We start from the raw sequence: 23,795 nt of genomic DNA on the forward strand, positions 1-23,795 counted from the left end.
CGCGGCCTTACAGCTTCTCCTTCCCCAGGGATGGGTCGAGGCTTGCTGCAAGGCGATCGCGTGCTGCAAGGAGGAGTCGGAAGGAGATCCGCAGTCTTGCTTTCTAAATTCTGGAATCGCAGCAATGCAGTCAATGATTTCGAGTTGGACTGGGCTGGTAGCAGGGTATGCAGTGACTGTCTGCAGGCGCGAGATCTCGATGGAACTCAGGAGTGGGTGGTGAACACGGAGTAATACTCCCTTAATGTGAGAGATCAGACACTCAATCTTCCCCGTCTCATCATTGAAGCTTGTCCACCTCCATCGCCACAAGTACAAAACACTGCTCGTGTGTCCCTCAATCCTCGCTGGACTCGAAGCAGGAGGCCCGCATTCCCAAGTCCATTCCGGGTTGCCGTGATACAAACTAGCAAAAGGCCAGAAATCAGGATCTCTGCACGTCGGCACTTGCTGAGAACCCTGCTTCAGCTGTAGCCTGTAGACTGATGTTTGCTCCAAGCTGAATCCGACCTATCGCGAGACTTGCTTCCTTATTCTTCGACGTTTGAAACCCGTCTGGTTCCCTGACGGATCATCCCAGTTAGAATAACTCCCGCCAATCGAATAATTCCTAGAAGTACACAGAGCACTGTGATTATGCAACTTTGAGTCCTTAGATCCCAGTAGTCTGGCTCTTATTCAGCTGTGGCCAAGGACCCCCTTGCCACTTTGCTTATGGAAGGCTTCTCTGAGTGATCGCGATAGCCGAATCCAAAGAGCGCATTGAGTCATGTCTCTTCCGGGATGGCATCAATAGTTTCGGCGTCCGGCCAGGGCCAGTATGCAATCGAGTCGACTTCGACATCGATGAGGCAGAGGTGCATCGGCCACATTCTTCAGCTGCAGGATCCTGTGACTGTGAGCGGTTGTTGACATGCACGACCCACCGGTTTACCATGCAGGATGATCCTCGATTGCATGAAGTACAGAAGCTCAATACGTACTTCTTGTCTGCGTTAGTAGTAGCCACTTGAACTCTGGTTAAATGGCTAATTGTAAGTAGACACTCACTGCTGCCATTCCTGGATCCAGAGTGAAGAGCTGCTCATTCAAGCCAATTGGTAGAGCTGAAAATGTGGGATTGTGTGTACGACCAGGGTCTTGGTGATACCTAAGCGAGGAACTGCCCGTGACTGTGTAACCTGGCCGTAGACTTACAAGGTTGCAACGCCGATTGGCCCTCGTCTAGCTATTCCAGCTCAGTTTCGAGGATTTCTATGTGCAGTAATCACATAGAACTGTTGCACAGCCATATATAAGTGGAACACGTCGCGTTCCAAGAAGCTGGTGCCTATAGTATTGCTATCAGGAGTTGAGATGATTGGTTCGACGTCTACATGAGATAGCTCTTGAAACATGAATCACGTCTAGAATTACTGAACGTCATTGATTGCAGAGAAGATGGAACATGTATAGCTTACAAGTGAAACAATATTGAAGTACAAATACTTTGGTGCTTGCCGGGGAGAATAGCTGTGCGGGCAATATATATCTGCCACGAGAGTACTTCGTAATTCGTACGGAGTAAGATCCCAAGCGACATGCGCGATAACATCATTAATCACCCTTCATAACCAGCAAGAGTAACCCATGTCTTTTAATTTGCTACCAAAGTTGAGTCTAAGCTGACAGCTCGGAGTGTGATGTATCAATCATATACGGAGTAGAAGATTTATAAATCTGACTCCCGCCATCACTCCGGATGCCCCGATCAAATAGTGCCACATTGAACCAGAGTTCGCCTTTTGACAAGCGGTTAACCCCAAATTTGAAAATACGAGCGATTCCCTCTGTGTCTTCGGACCTGCACATAATCAATATGCACCTGTCTTGTATCTATGCTAAGGGCATGGCAATACAAATTGGATGTCAAAAAAGGTGGATCTTGCTTATTTGCAAGCCAGACCTACCTTCACTTTGGAAATGTACGGAGTAAGGCAGGAAAGTCGAGACTGGTTAATCGAGTTTGCCGAGGACATGCATGTAGTTCTATACGCATTTCCCGGAACAGAGAGCACGACTAGCTCAGGCAGAACATTCTTCGCCATCGGATACATATGTATCTGTATGCGCCTCGCCTCAAACCTTTAAGGAAGGCCCAAAGGCGGCTCGCTCCACCACCGGCTGCACTTCAGACATCCGCTTGCTCCACGTCTCGGGATGATGCGAGGGTTCCTTTCCGGAAGATCCCTCGAGGCGCAGAGAGCCCCAGCTCACATTCTTGAATATGTCGTTTCAGCGTTAGCCGTGAGGACGTACTTGAGGACGGCCTGATCGGAAGCCCAGCGAGTTAATCTGATGGCGGGCACGACGAAACGCTTGGTCCCTGAAGCCGCTTGAAAGACGATAGACAACCAGCTCATCTCAAGACAGGGGCCCAGCTTCTTCCAGGCACGAAAGAGGCTGAGGTGCAACCACGGGAATTAAATTTCCGCGGTTGGTATTAAGGGCCAATAGCTGAGTGCTGGATGAGACATGCTGCTGCAAGGTACGGTTGAATCTGGTGAAGAGCGACTGAGGTTCCCGAGCAACGAACTCCCTTACGGAAGAGAGACTTGTTGATTTACCGATTTGCAGTGATTCTCGCGGATGATTGTCGTGAACCGACTTTCTCGGTTTCTGTTTGGTGATCGTGGGGGAAGAGGTTGAAAGGCCCACACTCCTTGATGATATGGCACTTAGATGAGGTTGATGAAGGGGCCTTGGCCGACCAGAAGAAGTAAATAAAACCCGGGGTCTGATTAAGATTGCCATTGACAGACGATAATTCCAAATCTTGTGTCGTATACTCCAATTATAAGGCCAGAAATTTTAGGGTCCAGACTCAAAAGCCCAGACCTTGCTAGGGTAGATAGGAATTAGAGAGACGTTGTGCTTTCAAGGCAACCCCACGTCCTGAGCATAGGCGTTAGCATAATATGCACAGTTGAAACAGAGCAATTGGGTAGGATCATAATGCGATGGACAAACGGCGTCAACTAACCCGACTGGGTGCATTAATTGCCAGCTCATCAGGCCGAATTGACTACCGTATGTATCGACGAGGACATGGGCGTCAAGAAGACTGGGACTCCCTCTGGATGATGTTATCCTCGTAGAATCGTTCAGACTCTGCCGCATCATCGCCTCGTCGCCTGATGCTCAGCCGTGTCCAACTTCCGTGCGTTCGGCGACTGACCTGGAGAGGTAAGGTAGGCCGGTCCTTGCTGGGCCCTAATCAGGGCCCAATCCACCAGCTATTGTTATATAAAGGAAAGCTGTTGGATATCAATCAAGAACTGATCGTGAAGCGACCAAGTTTGCAGCCTGATGAATTGAGTCCGTCATCGAGTGCTCAACATCCTAAGAGAAGGAAGGTCTCACTATCTCCAACGATAATTTAATACGCGTAAATTACAGGTCAGAACCGCGTCCATCGCAATAATTGGGCAGAGTTTGCAGCGTCCCGGCCCAATCTTACCGAGCTACGTGACGGCCGGTACCGAGTGTCTACTCCAAGGTCAAGTCTCGAACTTGTCTCGCTCGCCCCAACTCCTCTTCTCACTTCCCAGCGTCTTCATACTTGAAATCGCGGTGTGCTCGCGCCTGTCCTTCGCGCGTCAAGCCATTGAGCTCATCAGCTCTGCTCTATGACCACTACGGGCTGTCTCGGATGCTCGTTGTGGTCTAGCAGCAAGAGCCCGTCTTGTCCTCCCAGCCATCGCAATTTCGCGACGGAGACGCTCACTATTCGCCCAGCCACTGCACGACTCCCGTCCTTGCTCGGGGCGCCCGGCGCTGTCCTCTCTTTCGAGGTCTCTAGAGACCCTTCCTTCACTCTTTCTATCTTTGCTCCATTGCTCCGTACTTTATACCCACATTCCGGGCCCCGTCGATTCTTCGATTAGTTGCTCGTCTTGAACCGGCAGAGACAGCCTTCGATTGGAAAGTGTGCTTGAATTGCGTCAGGCCGACATTCCGAGGCTTAACCCTCACGTTGTCGTCACATCTGCCTCCAACACAACCTACTTCAGCGGTGCATCACCAATTCCAACGTACCCTTGACGAGACCTACGACGTTCACGACCCTTCTACGTTTACGACCCAATCGCAGCAACGCCAGCAGCAGGCTGCTCCTAATCCTGCTTCTAATCCCACTAATAACCCGCTTCATCGCCCCACGAGCGCTCTCGATAACCACCCTCGAACCCTACGGAGAACCTCGCGATATTCCCCCCGACGACCCGGCTCGGTAGATGCATCGGGACGCCCTTTTCATATAGAGAAGACGATCCCAGTAATCGTCCGACCTGCCTCCGAACATAACCGCGACGTAGCCGCACCGCGCCCAGCGCTCTCCGTGGCAAGAACAGAGGGCGAGGATAGTGATTCCGCGCTCGACGATAATCATCAGCCTGGGAACGGAAGTTATTGGCCTCGCCGATCCACACGCGTTTCCCCCGGGACCGCGTCTGCGATACTCTGGACTTTAGAGGAGGCCATCCGCAAGCCGTTTCCATTTACTCCCGATTGGGACGAAGTGAATGCTTCTATGTCGGACCTAGCACGTGGCCCCAGTGTACCTGGGTTTGGAGGAAATAGCAGGAGCCAAAATGGAGCTTCTCGGGCTGCGCAAGGACCAATTCCGGTCAACCCACACGCGGCCAGCGGTGTGCGTACGCCGACGGACATCATGAGACAACGGCGAGATAGAGAAGCTCGCAAAAAGGCGGAACAAGAAGCAAAAGATCGGGAGCAAGAGGAGGCTGAGCGCAGGCGGCTACAGCAGGAGCAAGCCAAGGCCCAGGCTGCCCAGCCTTATCCTGCTGGCGTTGCTGGCGAAAAACCGACGCAGCGAAGAGCTGCACCGAGAGCCCCAACGGGGCCGGAGGCTCGCACTACCTCTAACGTCCCGGGTCCATCCCCAACGAGCCCTCGTCGTCCGGACTCTCAGCAGACCCCTGCCAGTGTAGCTCAACCCAGACAACCTGCCGCTGCTGGGTTTGCACCGCAGCAAGCGCCTCAACCGGTCCCCCCACAAACCTCGCAGTCCAAGCTTCCCTCCCAACAACCTCAGCCCCAACAACCCCAAGGCCCGGCAGCCCAACAGCCTCGACGCCCTGGTTTCCCTCATGCATTTGAACGGTGGGAGACGCTCTCCTCCCACTGGGAGGGGTTGACCAGCTACTGGATTCGCAAGCTTGAACAAAACAACGAAGCACTCGAGCGGGACCCTCTCAGCCAGCAAATGGCGCGCCAGGTGACCGACCTGAGTGCTGCTGGTGCCAATCTCTTCCATGCTGTTGTGGAGCTGCAGCGCCTGCGCGCATCATCTGAGCGAAAGTTCCAGCGATGGTTTTTTGACACGCGCGCCGAGCAAGAACGGTCCAAGGAGCTGCAGGGTGAACTCGAACGACAAATTCAGACCGAGCGACAAGTCCGCACAGAGGCGATGGCTTCGGTCCAAAAGGCGGAGAGCGACAAAGCCCGTATGGAGGACCTGCTCAAAGAGATGCGTCGGGAACTTCAGATTTCCAAAGAAGAAGCTCGCCGTGCCTGGGAGGAACTTGGCCGCCGTGAACAGGAAGAGCGGGAACGCACAAACTCCCTCCGCAACGGAGAACCTACACTGGTTGGTGGAGTGCAGGTAGTTCCAATGATTGCAGGACTTCCTCGTCGGGACCAGGCCCGTCCTCCGACTAGGGACGGCCCTTACACTGGAGGTGAAACGAGGCCCACGGAGGACTTGTACGGTGATACCCCGGTATCGCCCGCCGGGACCGATCCATTCATGGAAGGACAGAGGCTCCACGAGTCCGAAGTGCAAAGCTACCCACAGGCGCCGGCTCCTCCTACCACCAGTGCCCAGAGTCAAGGACATTATGCTAGCTATTATGAGCCAGGGAGTACCTATCCCCCTCACAGCGCTGCGGGCCACGAATCTAGCCTAGCAAGCAGTGAGCCTGGGGACGATTATGGGTACCAGCAAAATCCGCAGAGCCGTCATCAGGCTTACCCTCGGTCCGAAGAGAGCGACGACTACGAGCAGGCGTCGCTTGAGGACAGCGATGCCGGATACGCGACAAGCACCATGCCCCCGACTTCTGGATCCATGTATGCTGGTTATGACCAGTCGGTCGACTATAGCGGATCCGGCTGGGGCGTCGGGTCTGGGTGGGAGTCTGTTACACCTCGTCACCGTCACCCCACGCGCCTTAGCGATGTCCTGGAAGAGGAAGAGCCGCGGACGACCCCCAGCCGTGCGAGCCGCGCCAGCCAGGCGAGCAGGAGTGTACAATGAGCATCGGTACATGAGATTTCTTTTCTTTTGGTTTTCCATATTTATGCGATGGTCACACTTATTCCCTTTTGGTATTCTATATTTTCTTTTCATTTCTCGCCGCGATACTCCAGCCGCGTTTTGCATTCAGTCAGTCAGTTGTCTTCGTCATGGTTTCAGCACATAGACTCGGAGCAGGAAGCGGGAGTAATCTGTGATTCTAGTGATGATACGACCGTGGATATACGCCTCAATAAAAGTCTTCTGCAAATACATACTCTGTCCACAGTAGGCCTCCTCGGTTCATACAAAGCCTAAGGCAGCAATCTCCAACCCACCAAAGCTTCTCCATCTCCCCTTATCAGTCCGCCCGCACTCACCAGCATCCCCTCAACATCACAATCCAACTCCCAATGTCGTCCCGAACCGACGAACCCCAGTCGCAATCGCACGCACAATCCTCAACAGACCCCCTCCCACCCCACCTCGACCCAACAACCTACCCGCGAACCCTCAGCACAACGCACGAAGCCACCAATGCCCCAATTCATCTCGAACTAACCTACGCACCCCTCTCCCCCGACACCGCCCTCTCCCACATCTCCTCGCCCGCCAGCGGCGCAAACATCCTCTTCCTCGGCACAACCCGCGATACATTCGACGACCGGCCCGTCGCGCGGCTATCGTATACATCCTACCCCGCGCTCGCGCTGAAATCACTACAGAGGATCTCGATCGAGGCTGTGGAGAAATTCGGGCTCAATGGTGTTTATATCGCGCATCGGCTGGGTGAGGTGCCTGTGTCGCAGGCGAGCATTGTTGTTGCGGTGGGGGCGGGGCATAGGGGGGAGGCGTGGAGGGGCGCGGAGTGGGTGCTTGAGGTTGTGAAGGAGCGGGTTGAGGTTTGGAAGCGCGAGGAGTTTGTGGATGGGGGGATGGAGTGGAGGGAGAATCGGGAGAGGGATGGATTTGGGAATGTCAAAGAGAAGACGGAGAAGGATGAGTCGGCTTGATTGGTGTGGATTGGAGAGCTATGGTACATGGCTTGACATGATATTATGAGTACATGGATGGTTGTATGGAGGCGGGCCAGCAGTCTAGTCCGTCTTCAAGGGCTTCCCTTCCCTCTTCCAATCGTTGATGTGCTGCATGATTGTCTTCGTTGCGGACTCGGGTGTGTCCTGTCGTCCGATACACTCGACGAAGTCGCCCTCGGGGTCTATCATTATACCATTAGCATCATCCAACTTTAGCCGGAAACCAAGACAACTCACCCATCAGGTAGAAGTAAATACTGTGATCAACCAAATAGTCCTCGCCAGGCTTGATGTCGCGCGGCGTGCTAAAGTACACCCGGTACGCCTTGCACACCTGCTTCACCTGGTCATACGTCCCCGTCAAGCCGATAATATCCTTGTGGAACTCCTGCAGGTAGTTGCGCAGCACCTCGGGTGTATCGCGCGCGGGATCACATGTGATGAAGACAGGCTCGAAGATGTTCTCGCCCTTGTTGGCCTCCTTCACTTGGTCAATGATCTCAGCCATTTTGTCGAGCTCGTCGGGGCAGATATCAGGGCAGTGCGTGAAGCCGAAGTAGACCTAGATACCGAACAATCAGCCAACCATGACTCGGACGGGGTGAGATGGGGAGACATACGAAGGAGTACTTCCCCTTCAAGTTCTCCTCGGTAAAGGTGTTTCCATTCAGGTCCTTCAGCACAAAAGGCCCGCCGACCTTTGGCTTCCCGACACCTTTGCTCATCTCCGCAATCCGCTTCCGCTCAAGCCGGTCCTTTTCAACGCGGAAGTAGACGATCATTCCGGCGCCGGTGAGGACGAACAGAAGCGCAGCCTTCCAGGAGAACGGGCCCGTGTTGTTGCGCTGGCGGAGCTGACCCATGGTGCGCGCTTTCGGGCGGGCCGGTGTCGTTGAGAAGGGTTGCCATTGTGTGCGGAGTGGCGTTGTGAATCGGGGGATGTTTTGCGAGAGCTGAGTGCGGGATTGGGAGGCGAGAAGTGACGGGCGGACTGAGCAGGAGATAGTCCGCGTCAAAGATCGGAGTGGTACAGACATTCTGGCGGTTGTATTGTGGAATTGAGCAGCTGGACTCGAGGTGAAGCTTTTCCAAGTTGCGGGATCTCCAGATGCGCTGATTGGGATTTGTTGGTTCCTGAGGCAGGAGAATACCGTATGTCACGTGGAGACGGTGCGGTCGCGAGGCCTCAAGCTACTGCCCACGCCATTCTCTAAGCCATTGGTGTAAGGAATCATTTATATGAGCAGATACCTTGCGCTTCTGGCATTTTATTGATGTGACCGGTAGCTAACGAGCAGCCTCGGCTGTGTATCTATTATGTTTCTATTTTAGCAAGATCACGACCGCCTCATACGGTCGCAGTGTCCATTGACCTCCTGAAAACCTCTCCTGCAACTCGCGTGCAAACCCATAAGTGTCTAACAGCACCTCCTTGATATGATCGATCTTGTGCGCCGCGGCATTCCATGTCAGATCGCTGTCTGTCCAGTTCGCCAACACCAGAGCTTTGGACGTGTCGTATGCCCGAGTGTACGCGTAAACCTCCTGGTTATCACGGTCGACAAGCTCGTAGTTGCCATACACGAAAATATCGAGGTACGTCTTCCTGAGCTTTAGAACTTCTGACCAGTAGTGATAAAGTGATTGCGGATCCTTGACCTGGTCTGCGGCGTTGACTCGAGTGTACTCTGGGTTTACCGACATCCAAGGCTTTACGTTTGGCCCGGTAAATCCGCCATTGGGCTCAGCGGACCACTGCACTGGAGTACGGGCATTGTCACGAGATTTCTTCTGATATTCCTCACGAGCAATCTTCTGCGCCTCGGTGTCTGTTGGCTTGTGTTCCAGCAAACTATCAGAGTTAGCATTGCTTTCTTTCCCGTCGGGAAACATACCCCTTCCAGTGGTTTAGACAGTCAATGTCCTTGTATTCATCCATTGGCCATTGAATAGGAACATTGCCCATGCCTATCTCCTGGCCTTGATAAATGAACGGAGAGCCAGCATGCAGGGCCAGAACCGTGGCCAGCATCTTCCCGGCTGCTGGTCGAAGAGCTTGAGGTGGGTTGACATAGCGGTCAATTGACCGAGGCTGGTCGTGGTTCTCCCAGTACAAAGCATTCCAGCCGCCGTTGTCGTACATAAAGACTTGCCAGCGCTCGAAAAATGCCTTGAGATCTGTAAGCTTCCAGCTCCCAGGCTTGAACTTGTTGCCCCAGGGAGCGTGGTCAATGTCGACGTGCTCAAAGTTGAAGATCATGTTGATCTCGTTGCGGTCGTAGCGAACCGCTTTCAGCACTTCATCAGTATCTTTCACAAAAGGCATCTCACCGACGCTAAAGGCGTCGTATTCCTTAAGTATCTTTCCAATACCTTGCAGGTACTCATGCAGACGAGGCCCATTCGCGTAGAACTTGTCGCCCCATTGCCATATAGCATCCGGATCCTGGTTCGGTGCGTCGGGGAATCCCTGATCTTTACTGATAAAGTTAATGACATCCATGCGGAATCCATCAGCCCCTTTGTCAAGCCAAAAGCGCACGATATCGTGGACGGCTTTCCGAACGGCAGGGTTCTCCCAGTTCAAATCGGGTTGTTCGACAGCGTATAGATGTAGGTAGTATTCTCCCGTCGACTCGTCAAATTCCCAAGTACTTCCTGCTCACATTAGCAGCCGACATATTGAAGGAAAAAGATGAATACCTTGAAAGTGTGATACCCAATTGTTCGGGGGCTGACGGTTTCCGTTCTCATCGTAACGAGGTGGTCGCCAAACATACCAGTCCCGGAACTCGCTGTCCTTCGAGCTCCGCGACTTCTTAAACCACTCATGCTGATCGCTGGTATGGTTCACTACTAGATCCATGAGAAGCTTCATCCCCCTCTCGTGACAGCCATGAATGAGCTTCTCAACATCTGCGACCGTGCCATATTCCTCTGCGATGCTGTAGTAGTCCGCAATGTCATAACCCATGTCCACCTGGGGAGATTTGTATGATGGACATAGCCAAACAATATCGACTCCGAGGTCCCGAATGTAGTCGAGCTTTGAGACGATTCCTGGAATGTCGCCAATGCCATCATCGTTGGAGTCCTTGTAGGAAGCAGGCCAAATCTGATAGACAGAGCTTTCCTTCCACCAAGCACGATGGATCTCGTTAGGGGGCTTCACAGGCGCCGAGCTCATTTTGCTCACGTACACGGACTGTAGCGATTGACTCGAGGAGTTTATGTTAAAAGCGAGAGTAGGACGAAGTATGCGCAGGTCGGCAGGAGGGGTAACGTGGGGTAACCATGGGAGCGGAGACGTCGTAGCCCCTCGTAAACTGCCAGCTGTCCAGCTGTCGTTGCTTCAAAATGAGCACTCATGAGCCAGTGAGATAGGGCGATATTGGCCCACCGGCCAATCGAGAAGGATCGGGCCAGTTTTCGAATTGGCGACAAACTCATTGTTTGGATGCTGCTGACTGTGACGTCATATGCAGTTGCGAAATGCTGACAGCAATGGCGACAAAGCCAAACAATTACAGCTGCACTCCAACAAGAGACTAAGAGAACAAAGCAGTCCAAGTCTCTGTAGCTTGAGGCGTGCCTGATACGGGTTTGATGATGAATCATGAGTTTGAAAACAAAACGGAGCTTGAGCTCACCTGACATTCCGGATATGGCAGGTATGGCGTTCTGGGCAAGCTTTGGCCAATGACAGGGTGGGACCGGACCCTGTGGTCTAAAAATACAAGAGTGGGTCAGGGCGAATTTGTTCCTGGCTGGTACCTGGAGCTACCGTTCTCCTGTCTCAGCCGCTTTCTACCATCGGTCCGTCATCGTCATCAGGTGGAATGTGATGGCAACGCATTTGGCAGGCGAGACTTAGAGTAGTATGGACAGCTTCCCCAGATAAACCAAAAGGATGGCTGCCAAACACTCTTCCAGAGTGTCGATGGTCTCTGTCGATTGACTCGCCGCCATGATTACAATGACCCGCTGGAACTCCAAGCTAATAAAGACGGCTGTCGCTCTGTTCTGCACCTGTGTTGCTCTTGCCTTGCTATTCAACAAGCAAGATGGCTACCAGTCGACCAGAAAGTTGATTCACGCCGGTCGGTCTCGCCTAGAGAATGTGATGTTTGAGCGGATCAAAAATGAAACTTTGGGGGTGCGTTGCCAGCCTACCGATTCATGACAAACAATTTGAGACTAACAGCCCGCAGTTTCAGCATATTTATGCCATTGGGCTCAAGGAGCGCACGGACAAACATGATTCACTCACATTGGCTGCCTCGGCAACAGGTATGAATGTCGAGTGGCTAGAAGGCGTTCGGCCTGGCGATGTATCGCAAAAGGCTCTACCGCCGGTATGTACCCCTGCTATGCATCGCGATACGTACTTACGCAACTAGGGTATGGACCATCCGGATATACCATATACAGTTGTGCTGTGCTGGCGCGCGCACATGAATGCGCTACGCAGGTAGGTGTCCTGTTCCTTGTCGATGGATTGCACTAACATGGACAGCGTTGTTGAGAACAAGTATGCGACGGCTCTCATTATGGAAGATGACGCGGATTGGGATGTCACAATCAGGCCTCAGCTGCGCGAGATTGCCCGCGGAGTCCGGGAGCTATCCAACAACCAAAAGGCCTCGAGGAAAGAACCATATGGCACCAATTGGGACCTCCTGTGGGTTGGCGGGTGTGCCACTCTGCAGGGCAAAAATGAAACGGACCTTTACATGATCCCCGACGACCCTACCATGCCAGGTCTCAATCATCGTAGTCCTTGGGGAGGTCCCATCGGACCACACGAAGCTTGGAGAAACCAGCACTCGGATGTCCCCATGGACTCTACCCGGTTTGTCTACCGGGCAGACCATGGCTGCTGTTTGTATGGCTACGCGGTGACATATGACGGAGCCCGCAAGATCCTTGAGGCTCTTTCTCTAGAGCGGAGCGCGGAGGTAGACAATTCGCTGGGCGATCTCTGTGGAGGCAAGAACGGGCGGCACCAGATCCGGTGTTTCGGAGTGTATCCGAACGTCATTGGGACTTTCAAGCCGGCAGGGCCGGGCTCGCGTCATTCGGACATCCAAAACTACAGTTCGACGGAGTGGAAGAATGCGGAATCGTGGAACATGGTGTACAGCACGAGGATAAACCTGCAGCGGCTGCTTGCGGGAGAGGAAACGGTGTATTCGCAGTGGAACACCTCGTTCGTGCCATGGTCCAAGAGCGAGGTCAAGCCGCGAGAGGTGCAATATCCCCGGGGGTATCTGCTGCGGGGATAGCTGCATTCATCAATTTGTCTTTAATCAACCAGATTAATATAATGTAACGTAAACGGTCGAGTCGACCGGTGCAACCCCCGAGACCCCGGAACGCCAGGAACAAGACGAACAAGAGCTAGCCCTGTGACCCACCGTGACTTACCTTGGACCCTCTCTGGACAAGAAAATCCGGCCTGTGATCGATCCGGATCGCTCGCGAGTTGATGTGTCAGCGCTGCCACGGAGACGGCAGCCAATGGGGTTGCTCGCTTAGACCGCAGTGGTAGGCTGAAGGCCCCAGCAGCCCAACTAGCCCCGTTCGATGCTGAGGCTATGTCTCCGGCTGACTCCCCACGCCTGTCTCCCCTTTCTCTTAAACAACCATGCTCGGCTGCTCGCGGCCTCTGAAAATGTTTCCTGTCTCTTCTGGACTCTTCCCCAATCGCTCCCATTATGGTTTACTCGCCGCCCAACTCAGATGAGCGCGATGAAGAGGCGAATCTCCGCCTTGCCGAGAAGGACCCTGAATCCCCGACCATGGAGAAGTACGACCCTGGTTTGAAGAAGTCCGAGGAGCCAGCCGAGACGCCAGCGAGTCGCAATGTGCGCTTCATGATATGGACGATCTTGAATGTCGTCTCCACCGTGGGCATTGTGAGTACTATTCCAAAATTTGAGTTTGTTGACTGCGCTAACCGCCCAAGGTCTTCACGAACAAATCAATCATGTCCGATCCCTCCTTCAAGAACCGCCAAGTTTCGCTCGCTTGTTACCACTTTTTCATCACCGGCGCTACACTCTGGATAGCTTCGACTCAATTCTTCGGCGTCTTCGTCGCGAAACCGGTCGGCCTCAAGCAAATGACCCCAATAGCAGCCGCCATGGCCATTCAGGTCGTCCTTCAGAACCTATCCCTTGCGAATTCCTCCGTCATGTTCCACCAACTTGCGCGCCTTCTTTTGACACCGGCGGTCGCACTGTTGAACTACGTTCTTTTCCGAATTAAGACTCCCCGCCCCGCGCTTATGCCGTTAGTTTTGTTGTGCTCTGGGGTTGGAGTTGTCACATACTATGATTCACTGCCGTCGGTGGGTAATGGGAGCACTACCTCGACCCAGGGCGTGATTTTCGCGCTGACCGCCGTCTGCGCCAGCTCGATCTACACTGTCTGGATTGGGCAATACCATAAACGATTCGAATTGAGCAGCATGCAGCTCCTGCTAAATCAAGCACCTATAAGTGCATTCTTGCTCCTGTGCGCTATACCATGGGCGGAGACGACTCCCGCCATGTCGGCTGTGCCGACGTCTATGTGGAGTATGGTTTTGCTGGTACGTTCGGTATCCCTGAGGCTACTGCGGCGCTAACCTAATGTAGAGCGGGCTTCTTGCCTGTATGGTAAATCTCTCGCAGTTTTATATTGTTGACGCTGCGGGCGCAGTCAGTGGCGCGGTCATTGGGCAGCTCAAAACCTGCATCATTGTAGGGCTGGGCTGGGCGTGGAACAACCATGCCGTCCCGCGCCAGAGCGTCATGGGGATTTTCATCGCGTTGACCGGGATGAGCATGTAAGTCTTTCGCATCTCAAATATACTTACGTACCCATGTGCTGACCGACTATAGGTATATGAACATTGTTCTTAGAAATAGATGAACTATATATCCTGAGAATATACTAACATTCCTATTTCTACTGTTAACCTTTCAAGGCTCACATTGAGTTTCTCACGCATCCTCCACGAAAACTTAAGGTCAGAGTAAGAACCTTGAGCAATGTGGCCAAGCTGGAGCCACGGAAATACTTTTCTTGGTACGGGCCGTGCTAGGAACGGAACTCCTATGGAAAGCCAAGGAATCAGCCTCACGGATTTGTTATGAAGTTTCGCCGAAATACATCTCCATTGACACATTTTCATCAGAGCTATGAATCGACACGAGCGCCCTTCCAAGGCCAATACGAGGTGGTCACAGGGTACCAAGGCCATAGAGAGCCGCAGGCACGGCATTCACCGTAGGGCTCAGACCCCTCCCCGCAACGAAATACGAGGACGACGCCGATCTGCCATCGCAGTCTGATTTCATCCAACCAGCGCATCACGAGCGGGATTGATGATTCGTTAAGTCGCAGTAGATACGAGATGTTCCACATGCCAAGGCCTTGTGTAGAGACGTTGGCGGCGTTGGGTAGCATCTGTGGAACGATTGTACGATTCAGCCTCGTGTTGAGGAATTGTATATAAACATCTCGAGTCGCAGGGCCTCCCAGTTGCGTGCAGTGCTGTAGCACGAACTTGACATTGTTACAATCATGGCCTTACACTTACACCGCTGGCCCGTTCTCGTCCTCCTCTCTCTATCCATCTCCACGCTCTGCGATGCCACCAAATCAACACGCAGTCTCTTCCAACCAGTCCATACCAAGGACCGACAGAAGTCCGCCTCACGCGGAAACTCAAGCATCGCCGACATCGCAGCCAGAGACATCTTCGATCCCTTCGACACCTCGCTCGAGAAACGCCAGTATACCTGCCCATCAGGGTACTCCCTCTGCGCTCGTATGCCCCCTCCACTCTCTCTCCCCCATCAATCCAACCTCCCCCCAACCCCCCTTCTAATGTGTCTAGTCTCCCGCCGCTGCTGCCCCTCCCCAACAGACAGCTGCTGCACAGACGGAACCTGCGTAACCCGTGCCACAGAATCCTGCTGTCTAGGCGGGGGCGCCTGCCCCGCGGGCCGCAGCTGCTGCGACGACGGGTGCATGCCCGACGACGGGAAATGCTGTCTCCTTGGTGATGGATACTGCGAGGCGGACGAGCAGTGCTGTTCGACGGGTTGCGCACCCGCCGACGGCGAGTGCTGTCTTGTGGAGGGGTATTGTCCGGCCGGCCAGAAGTGTGTGCTTCTTAATGGGGAGCGGGGGTGTTGTCCGGTTTCGGGGTGTAGTTCGCTTGTTGGGGATAATGATGAGGAGGAGGAGGGGAGCTCGATAACGACGACGACGACGACGACGACAACGACGAGCTCGTCGTCTGTAACGGCCTACACGCAGGTTGTATACTGGTATTACTGGGTATACTGGTATATCGAGGTGTGGTGGTATGTTGATATCGAGGTTGAAGTGCAGACGAGCACGCTGTCGCTTACGTCTTCGTCGACGCGGACGTCTTCGACTGCGACTGTGTCGGCGTCGAACTCTGCGGCTGCGGAGGAGCTGTTTGAGAGTGTGAGCGAGAGCGTTAGTGCTAGTGCCAGCATGACGCCGGATCTTGATGATGTGCCGACGAGGACGACGACGACGACGATTTCTGGGTCTTCTACGCGGTCGACGTCTTCGACGACGACTGAGACTGAGACTGGGACGGGTGATGCTGGAGATGATACTGATACGGCGGAGACGAGCACGACGGGCTCAGACTTGGGGACTACGGTTAGTGCTAGTCCGGCGCCGACGGGCCAATCTGGGGACGAGGTCTTTACTCCTGATGATGGGGCTACCGGGTTGAGGGGGGATAGCCAGGGATTGCTAGTGGCGGGGGCTGTTGGTTTGGTCTTCGCTTTGATGGTGGCTCTTTAGCGCTGTTGTATTTCCTCTACCCTCCTCTTCATTGCGATGGCTTCTGAATCTAGTCACGACTCCCCAATGAACATTGGATAGAGACGTCAACTTCATACACCCTGCTTTGGGGTTGAAGGAGTTTGCATCGACCTAGATAGCTACGCGCGCAGTATGCAAAACTTGGGTCATCCTCCATGTACATGCTTCATCTTCTCTTATAAATAGTACGGTTATCATGTTCGAGATCCCTTGGTTGTGCAGGGTTCATCCCAAAAGGGTGGGTCAGCAGTGGTTGGCACGAAAAGTCGCGAACGCCCACAGCCCCAAGGGTGGCCTGATGGAGAGTCCAACTGAATCATGACTCGACATTGTATCGGTCTGAGCCGCCGATTCTCATCGAGACCTGGGGGCTAAAGCCGGGCAGTGTGATATGCATTCCTGCCTGCAGCGCGCCGTGCCGCCCCTAGGCCGGGGACTATTAGCAGGCATCTAAATTACTGTGGGCGCTAGGCTGGTTGGCTGGGGCTTGGATCACATCACTTACGTATGCATCTCTACCATCCATCACGGACTCCAACTGAAGAAGAAATATGGACCAACTTTGTACCTTTTCACTTTCTTGAGCGTTTATCGAGTCTGTTGTTGATTTATAGAGCTCTATGTTTTCCTCCAGTTTGTCCCTCCTCAGTCACTAGATTCACTATCTGACTCCGCGACCTGTCATTTTCAACGCGTTGTTTCATCTCGAGATCTCACCTCAGCTTCATTTCTCACCTTCGCTGCTTCTCCACCAGCCTCAATTGCTCATATCTGTTTTCTCCAAGTTGCTTTCCTGCCCTACTCACTCTGCACATCGGCTGAATGTTGCCTCGAAGGACAGGCCTTATCCCCTACCTGGCCGCCATTTTCTTTCTGCTCAATGTCGCTTATTTCTGGCAAAGAAACCCACTCTACTCCGAGTCCTTCATTCCGCATCGACGGTCTCAGCTCTGGCAGCAACTCCATCCGTTGCTAGCACGGTATTCACCCAATTGCCCTCTGCCTACTCAGGATGATGGACCTGGTGTTGTGCGATTCGATGTAATCAGAGAACTTCCTCGGAAGAACTACATCACCAATGTCCAAGAGATCGAGCAACCCATGCAAGAAGCGCACGATGGCTTCGTCGGATCTATCCGCGAGCTAAAATTTGATGGCGCATATGTGCCTGGGACAAAGGGTATTGTGTCGTCCGCTGGCGGAACATACATGCCCACTTTCATTGTATCACTCTTGCTTCTGCGACGCACTGGAACCACCCTACCCATCGAGCTCTTTCTGAAAGATCAGACGGAATATGAGCCGTACCTATGCGAGGAGTTCCTGCCCCCATTGAATGTGAAGTGCCTGGTGCTTTCCGACTTCATGAAGAGCCATCCCGAACTTCCCTCCAATGCTACCCTCAAGCCCATCAAGGGCTTTCAGCTAAAGGCATTCTCAATGGTCTTCTCCTCCTTCGAGAATGTCCTCTGGCTAGACTCAGACTGCGTTCCACTTCATGACCCGGCACCGCTACTCACCAATGCGCCCTTCACAAACACAGGTCTTGTCACCTGGCCAGATTTCTTTGCCAACACTGCTGCTCCCGCCTACTTCAACATCTCACGCCAGCCTGACCCTCCCTCAACAACTCGGCAAGCTTCTGAAGCTGGGATGATTCTTATCAGCAAGAAGACACATATGCCTACTCTTCTACTATCTGCCTACTACAACTACTACGGTCCCGACTACTACTATACCCTCCTGGACCAAGGTGCCCCTGGGGCAGGAGACAAAGATACCTTCCTACATGCTGCAACAGCGCTAAATCAGTCATTCTATGCCGTCAGTGAACCTGTCGTCGACCTCGGGAACATCACACCCTGGGACGACCAGGTCGCCATCAACGCAGGCTTCATTCAAGCTGACCCGATACAAGACTATAAGCTAACAACCGCGGGTAAATGGCGAGTACGTGACCGCTCGGTATCCAAGGCCCAACGGGCCTTCTTTATCCACGCTGGCGCCCCAGAGTTCAACCCTGGAAGCGAGCTGCTGGGTGAAAAGCTGCGAGGCTTTGATGGGAAGCCCACGCGGCTGTGGACCTACCCGGCCGAGGCAATTCGGAGGTTAGGATTCGATGCTGAGAGAATGTTCTGGGAGGAGACGATGAATGTCGCCTGTTCGCTGGGGGATGTGTTTCAGTCATGGAAGAGGAAAAGGGAGCTCTGCGAGAGGGTAAAGCAGCATTGGGGGGCGGTTTTTGCGAGTGGTGAGGTTAAGCCGGAGGGATTACAGTTCACGGATGCTTAATCTGCCAGATGCACTATGCACATACATATAATTGATTGGTATGCAGATGATTCCCTCTGATGTAAAGACTCTGGCTGAGCTAACATTTTCCTCCACCTAGTGTAGAGATAGGCGCGCGAACCCCGAGGCCTTGAGAGAGCCCTGCTTCACAATTAGTGTTGCCGCAGTCCCCCTGCATAGCTAGCGGCAGTCTAGTGTTCAACCATTTCCCCTCAGTGCATCACACAAAAAACCAAGCGGATCTACGTGGTAGTCTCAATGACAGCCCTATCACGGAAGCGGTTTAAGCGCCGCGGTGGCTCTAGCTCCTCTCCCAACCAAGTTTTCTATACGTTGCTAAATAATCTTGAGATTGGTCAAACACAGGCAGAAGACATTAAGCGCCCATAAATTATCCTGGACCCTTCGCGATGTGACATTATGTTGCCCTGCATTTCGTTGCTTTTTGGGGGTCTCAGATTCTGAATCAGGGGTTTCTGGCTTGATTTCTTCTTCAACCTCTCTTCCTCTTTTATCACCCTGTCAAAGGCAACTTCTCTACTGGGATATCCATGTCGCAATTTTTCTGAACAACATGTCTCTTTCGTTTGTCCTACACAGTGCCCTCTTCTCCGTCGCCCTCGCCGCAAGATGTTATTACACCGACGGGACCTTCGCGCTGGACGAACAACAGCCTTGTTTTCCTGAAAAGGAAGTCAGCGCCTGCTGCGGAATTGCAAAAACCAACGGTGACGAGAACGACTACTGCTTGACAAATGGACTTTGTCTAGGCCAGGTCTCAGGATACACAGGGTTCATGCTGTTGAACAGCTGCACGGATTCGAGCTGGGAGAGCGACGACTGTCCAAATTTCTGCCCTAAATGTATGCTCTGAACACTTGACCTATATCTCCCACGTTCATATAAACGTCACTGTACTGACTTTTGCGTTTCCACAGCAATGCAAGTCTCCTACGGAATCCACATCCTTCCATGCCTAGGGAAGAGCAACAAACAGTGGTGCTGCAGCACCGACGGCTCAGACTGCTGCGACGACGCCTTCGACCTCGACATGGGCAAATTAATGGCCCCCGGACCAGGCGGGAATTGGACGAACCCAACCTCTGTGATAAATCCTCCCACAAGCACTCGATCCAGCACAACAACCAGCACCACTGGAACTGAATCCGGAGCCACAGCAACCGTCACCGTGACAAGCAGCCCAGACCCCGACTCCGCCTCATCATCCCCCGAGGCCTGCGACGCCGAGACGGGAACGTGCTCCGACAATACGACGGTCGTTGTTGGCGTGGGCGTTGGGCTGGGTGTGGCGCTTGTCGTGGTTCTTGCTTCCTCGGCCGCGGCGCTGTGTTTTCAGAGACGTGTGTTTAGCCGGCGGTTGGAGGAGACGAAGGCGAGCTTCTTAGCGTCGGGGTATTTGCCTGCTCCGCATGCTCAGGCGGAGTTGTATGCTGGACAGGCGAGGCCGCCTATAGCGGAGTTGCCGGCGAATAAGAGGAGTGCTATATTTGAGATGTGAGGTTGCTTTGGTCTGAACTTCGTGTATATAGATGGTTCTTGGTGTATTGGCAGGTTTACATACCCTTGATATGACGTTATGACATACATTCTGCTAAGAACTTTTCTGTTGGACTAGCTATACATTTAGCAAAGACTATCATGATAGGAACTCACCATGCTGGTTTCCAATCCATTTCACAAGCTGAGGAGTATGCCCTGTCCCACATCTATGGAGACGCTCAATCGGAACGGGTCTACGAGGGATCCTCAACCCTGATTCCAGGAAAGTGCGTTGCTGCGCTTTCCGACCTAGCTGCAATGGCCATACTCACTTCTCTACAATTGAATCTGATCCACGCCTCACGAGAAACCTCGGAGCTCTTATTCTCTACACTGATCATCACTCCGTCAAGCTCTTGCAGCCCGCTCCCAGGGCTGTCACCTCAACCATGCCTCTCGTTTTCTTCACCCTGTTCCTCTTGTCCGCGCTCGGCACTAGTTTTCCACTCTCGTGCCCAGAGGTACGTCTACTAGCTCTCAGCACAACGATTTAGCTGACGAGTCAATGCCTATCGCAGGGATATCTTCCGCTCTGCTCACCAATTTCACTTTTTTGTCACAATACTCTGCTGCTTCAACCTGCAGCGGTAACTTTAACTCTACTTCCGTCGGCAACCCGGTACATTGCGGAGAGGAATCCTGTCCGCTTGTCAGCGCTGCAGATACCGAGATTCTACACGGCTTCTCAGAGTATAGACTCCTTCACCTTACTCTTATAGTCATTATACCCTAGTACACGCTAACCTTCTCGTTTCACAGGATTGGCCCCGGTGACACCGCTGGCTACGTCGCAGCTGACCACACAAACAAACGCCCTTCTCATAATCTCCTTCCGCAATACCATGACTATGGCAAACGTCATTACCGACTGGACATTCTCTCGGGTCGATGCATCCGACGCGTGCTCCGGATGCCTAGCACATAAAGGATTTTTGGAAAGCTACCGTAGCAGTCGGACAGGTCCTGAAGCGGCCTGTCAGGAAGGCGAAGGCTATATACCCTGACTACGGACTCACCGTAACCGGACATAGCCTTGGAGGGGCACTTGCAACGCTCTATGCTATTTTCCTGAGGAATGAAGGATACAATGAGGACTTTGTAAGTTCCCGTCATGTCTCTCCGTGTAAAGCGACTGTTGGACACACTGACTTGAGCCTGTGGTATTCGTTCGGTGCCCCCTCGATTGGAAACTTCGCCTTTGCCGAGTTCATCACAAACACGTCCAGCAGCGACAGTGGGAGGAACTATTGCATTACCCACCTGAGCGACGAAATGCCTAAAGTGCTCTACCGTACATCACGGATGCCAGCCCTAAACCGGGTGGTTGCGGAGTACAGCCAGTCCGCGCCTGAGTACTGGATCACCTCTGCCTATGAGGAGCCCGTTACGACGGCGGATATACAGGTTCTCGAGGGGGTTGATAATGACCTAGGGAGTCTGGGGGAAAAACCGGGAAGCATACGAGACCATTTGTGGTATCTAGGGCCTATATCATATTGTTTTATGCCTTGACTCTTATCTTATCTTTATTATCTTTATTGGAGAAGCTGTTGTCTTAGGTAGCATCTTATCTCTGCCATGCGGGGTATAAGACCATCTGTTCTCCAACTTGAACCGCAGAATTTCATATTTAGAAGAGTTTCAATTCCAAATTTAAAAACGTTATATCAGACAATATGGTCAATCATCAGCCAAGCTGGATAGACGGCCAGCAAGCCCCTCCAACGGCAACCACCATTCCCGTCATCAACCCCGCAACAGAAGAAACCCTCGCAACAATCGACGCAACGTCTTCCGAAGCCGTCAACGAGATCATCACCACCTCCTGTAAAACCTTCCACTCCGGCGTCTGGTCCAAGAAAGACCCCAGCGACAGATTCACCGTCCTCTCACAAGCCTCTACCCTGCTCCGCAGCCGCATCAATGATTTCATCGCCCTCGAAACCGCCCAAACCGGCCGTCCCATCCGCGAGATGCGCACCCAACTCGCCAGAGTCCCCGAATGGCTCGACTACTTCGCCTCTTTAGCTCGCGTCCACGAAGGCCGCGTAACCCCCTTCAAGGGCGCCGTCATCAACACCCTCACCCGCATCCCGCTCGGCGTCGTCGTCCTGATTACACCCTACAACCATCCATTGCTCATTGCAATGAAGAAAATCGCTGCAGCATTGGCAGCAGGAAACGTCGTTATCGTCAAGCCATCTGAACTTGCACCGCTCTCCGTCCTGAAGCTCGGTGCCCTGTTCAAGGAGGCAGGGCTACCAGACGGCGTACTCCAAATCGTATCCGGGTACGGTCGAGAAACTGGAAAATACCTCTGCGAGCACCCAAAAATCTCAAAGATCGATCTTACCGGCGGCATCGCAACATATAAGGCCATTGCGCCCGTGGCAGCTGCGAACATGGTCCCCATCACTGCGGAACTCGGCGGGAAAGCACCCGTCTGTCTATTCCCAAGCATGGACATCGAGACCGCAGTCAAAGCAGCCCTCTTCGCAGGCTTCATTGCGAGCGGGCAGACTTGCGTGACTGGAAGCCGCCTCCTCGTGCACCAAGACATCTACGAAGACTTCAAGACCCTGCTCGAGAAACGCGTCCGCGCCCTCCGAGTCGGCGATCCCACTGACGAAAAGACGCAGATTGGCTCCGTTATCTCTTCAGCTGCTATAGACCGCTGCGAGTCGTTTGTTTCCCGCGCTACGGCCGAGGGCGGGAGGATCCTCTGCGGCGGGACGAGACTTTCTCCTACACCGCAGGGCACGGGGTTCTTCTTCGCGCCGACGATTATTGAGACGGAGACTACCTCGGATCTAGCGAGCAATGAGGTCTTTGGTCCTGTCCTTGCGCTGATCAAATGCGCGGATGAGGACGAGATCGTCGCTATCGCGAATAGCACCTCGTATGCACTCGGTGCCTCGGTGTGGAGCAATGACTTTACGCAGGCGCATCGGGTGGCTGATAGAATTGAAGCCGGGATTGTCTGGATCAACGGGCACCATCTTAATGACCCTTCTTCGCCGTGGGGTGGGTTTAAGGAGAGTGGGCTGGGCAAGGAAAATGGGGCTGAGGCGTTTGAGAGCTATACGAAGGTTAAGAGTACGGTTATGAATTATGGGGTTAAGCCCGTTTGGTTTGATGATGAGGTTGTTGGGGCTAGGTATGGGTAGGTTGGGGTCGTTGTTTGTGAGGGAGGGTTAGAGGCGGGTGGTGTCTGTTGTATATGGCAAAATATATGTACAATGATCGCCGGATGTCCACCTTGTCACCCTGAAGCAGTTGCAGGAAGCAAGGGCTTACTCAAAGAGGAACGGGCGCGGTATTGCTAAATCTACTCTGTATACTTGCCAGCGATGTATATATCCATGAATACACAATCGTATTCCGGTTTCATGCAGTTTGATCTGGGGACTTACCTCAATGGGCACTCGGAAAGAACAAATTCAAGGTACAAGGTGTATGGAGTATACTCAGAAGCATACGTATGTTCGACATAATATCGAACTTTGGAAGTAACGAGTCTGCCTTAAGCTGATAAGCTGAGGCATATCCCGAAGCCCGCCGGCATCCTCCGGCCGCCCAGAAAAGCCAAGAGCCCTAAGTTCTTAGGCTCTTAGCCAGCGCGAATTGGCCCTGAGCAAGGCCATTGATTGTTCGGAACTCGGAATTGTCATTGAAGGGAAAATTGCCTAAGCTTTCTCTGGGCGTTTACCGAGGAGCCAAGACGACGCGTGGCTTGGATGTAGCACGTC

At 53.2% G+C, this 23,795-nt stretch overlaps 10 protein-coding genes across 10 annotated transcripts; 8 read left to right on the forward strand and 2 right to left on the reverse strand.

The window, feature by feature from the left end:
* Positions 1-3,668: 3,668 nt before the first annotated feature.
* On the forward strand, positions 3,669-6,319 carry BDW74DRAFT_166926 (uncharacterized protein; the record flags this gene model as incomplete). The annotated part of the gene is made up of 3 exons (XM_073726619.1): positions 3,669-3,882; positions 4,002-5,047; positions 5,129-6,319. 3 exons carry the CDS (start codon positions 3,669-3,671, stop codon positions 6,317-6,319), a joined length of 2,451 nt encoding a protein of 816 aa, XP_073585505.1.
* A 392-nt stretch (positions 6,320-6,711) lies between these two features.
* On the forward strand, positions 6,712-7,311 carry BDW74DRAFT_166927 (molybdopterin synthase catalytic subunit; the record flags this gene model as incomplete). Its single annotated transcript, XM_073726620.1, has 1 exon — positions 6,712-7,311. One exon carries the CDS (start codon positions 6,712-6,714, stop codon positions 7,309-7,311), a length of 600 nt encoding a protein of 199 aa, XP_073585506.1.
* An 84-nt stretch (positions 7,312-7,395) lies between these two features.
* On the reverse strand, positions 7,396-8,372 carry BDW74DRAFT_166928 (SCO family protein; the record flags this gene model as incomplete). Its single annotated transcript, XM_073726621.1, has 3 exons — positions 7,396-7,517; positions 7,573-7,897; positions 7,956-8,372. The coding sequence occupies 3 exons, from the start codon at positions 8,370-8,372 to the stop codon at positions 7,396-7,398; spliced, it is 864 nt and encodes a 287-aa protein (XP_073585507.1).
* An 80-nt stretch (positions 8,373-8,452) lies between these two features.
* BDW74DRAFT_127377 (glycoside hydrolase family 13 protein) lies at positions 8,453-10,666 on the reverse strand. Its single transcript, XM_073722206.1, has 3 exons — positions 10,039-10,666; positions 9,231-9,993; positions 8,453-9,187 (listed from the first exon to the last, which is right to left on the reverse strand). The coding sequence occupies exons 1-3, from the start codon at positions 10,520-10,522 to the stop codon at positions 8,659-8,661; spliced, it is 1,776 nt and encodes a 591-aa protein (XP_073585508.1). The 5' UTR covers positions 10,523-10,666; the 3' UTR covers positions 8,453-8,658.
* A 645-nt stretch (positions 10,667-11,311) lies between these two features.
* BDW74DRAFT_176393 (uncharacterized protein) lies at positions 11,312-12,620 on the forward strand (the record flags this gene model as incomplete). The annotated part of the gene is made up of 4 exons (XM_073728591.1): positions 11,312-11,491; positions 11,547-11,690; positions 11,736-11,806; positions 11,852-12,620. 4 exons carry the CDS (start codon positions 11,312-11,314, stop codon positions 12,618-12,620), a joined length of 1,164 nt encoding a protein of 387 aa, XP_073585509.1.
* A 365-nt stretch (positions 12,621-12,985) lies between these two features.
* Positions 12,986-14,580, forward strand: BDW74DRAFT_127411 (uncharacterized protein). The gene is made up of 4 exons (XM_073722207.1): positions 12,986-13,253; positions 13,304-13,930; positions 13,977-14,167; positions 14,223-14,580. Exons 1-4 carry the CDS (start codon positions 13,053-13,055, stop codon positions 14,251-14,253), a joined length of 1,050 nt encoding a protein of 349 aa, XP_073585510.1. The 5' UTR covers positions 12,986-13,052; the 3' UTR covers positions 14,254-14,580.
* On the forward strand, positions 14,581-16,388 carry BDW74DRAFT_127412 (uncharacterized protein). Its single transcript, XM_073722208.1, has 2 exons — positions 14,581-15,154; positions 15,224-16,388. The coding sequence occupies exons 1-2, from the start codon at positions 14,908-14,910 to the stop codon at positions 16,171-16,173; spliced, it is 1,197 nt and encodes a 398-aa protein (XP_073585511.1). The 5' UTR covers positions 14,581-14,907; the 3' UTR covers positions 16,174-16,388.
* Positions 16,389-16,909: 521 nt separating this feature from the next.
* Positions 16,910-18,987, forward strand: BDW74DRAFT_127440 (uncharacterized protein). Its single transcript, XM_073722210.1, has 2 exons — positions 16,910-18,524; positions 18,587-18,987. Exon 1 carries the CDS (start codon positions 17,017-17,019, stop codon positions 18,484-18,486), a length of 1,470 nt encoding a protein of 489 aa, XP_073585512.1. The 5' UTR covers positions 16,910-17,016; the 3' UTR covers positions 18,487-18,524; positions 18,587-18,987.
* On the forward strand, positions 18,805-20,080 carry BDW74DRAFT_127437 (uncharacterized protein). The gene is made up of 2 exons (XM_073722209.1): positions 18,805-19,349; positions 19,425-20,080. The coding sequence occupies exons 1-2, from the start codon at positions 19,061-19,063 to the stop codon at positions 20,003-20,005; spliced, it is 870 nt and encodes a 289-aa protein (XP_073585513.1). The 5' UTR covers positions 18,805-19,060; the 3' UTR covers positions 20,006-20,080.
* A 260-nt stretch (positions 20,081-20,340) lies between these two features.
* BDW74DRAFT_189934 (uncharacterized protein) lies at positions 20,341-23,213 on the forward strand (the record flags this gene model as incomplete). Its single annotated transcript, XM_073732081.1, has 4 exons — positions 20,341-20,736; positions 20,806-20,833; positions 20,974-21,481; positions 21,718-23,213. The coding sequence occupies exons 1-4, from the start codon at positions 20,552-20,554 to the stop codon at positions 23,211-23,213; spliced, it is 2,217 nt and encodes a 738-aa protein (XP_073585514.1). The 5' UTR covers positions 20,341-20,551.
* Positions 23,214-23,795: the final 582 nt, after the last annotated feature.

Source organism: Aspergillus multicolor (assembly GCF_047715735.1).
Source record: "Aspergillus multicolor strain CBS 133.54 unplaced genomic scaffold BDW74scaffold_7, whole genome shotgun sequence".
Taxonomy (NCBI): domain Eukaryota; kingdom Fungi; phylum Ascomycota; class Eurotiomycetes; order Eurotiales; family Aspergillaceae; genus Aspergillus; species Aspergillus multicolor.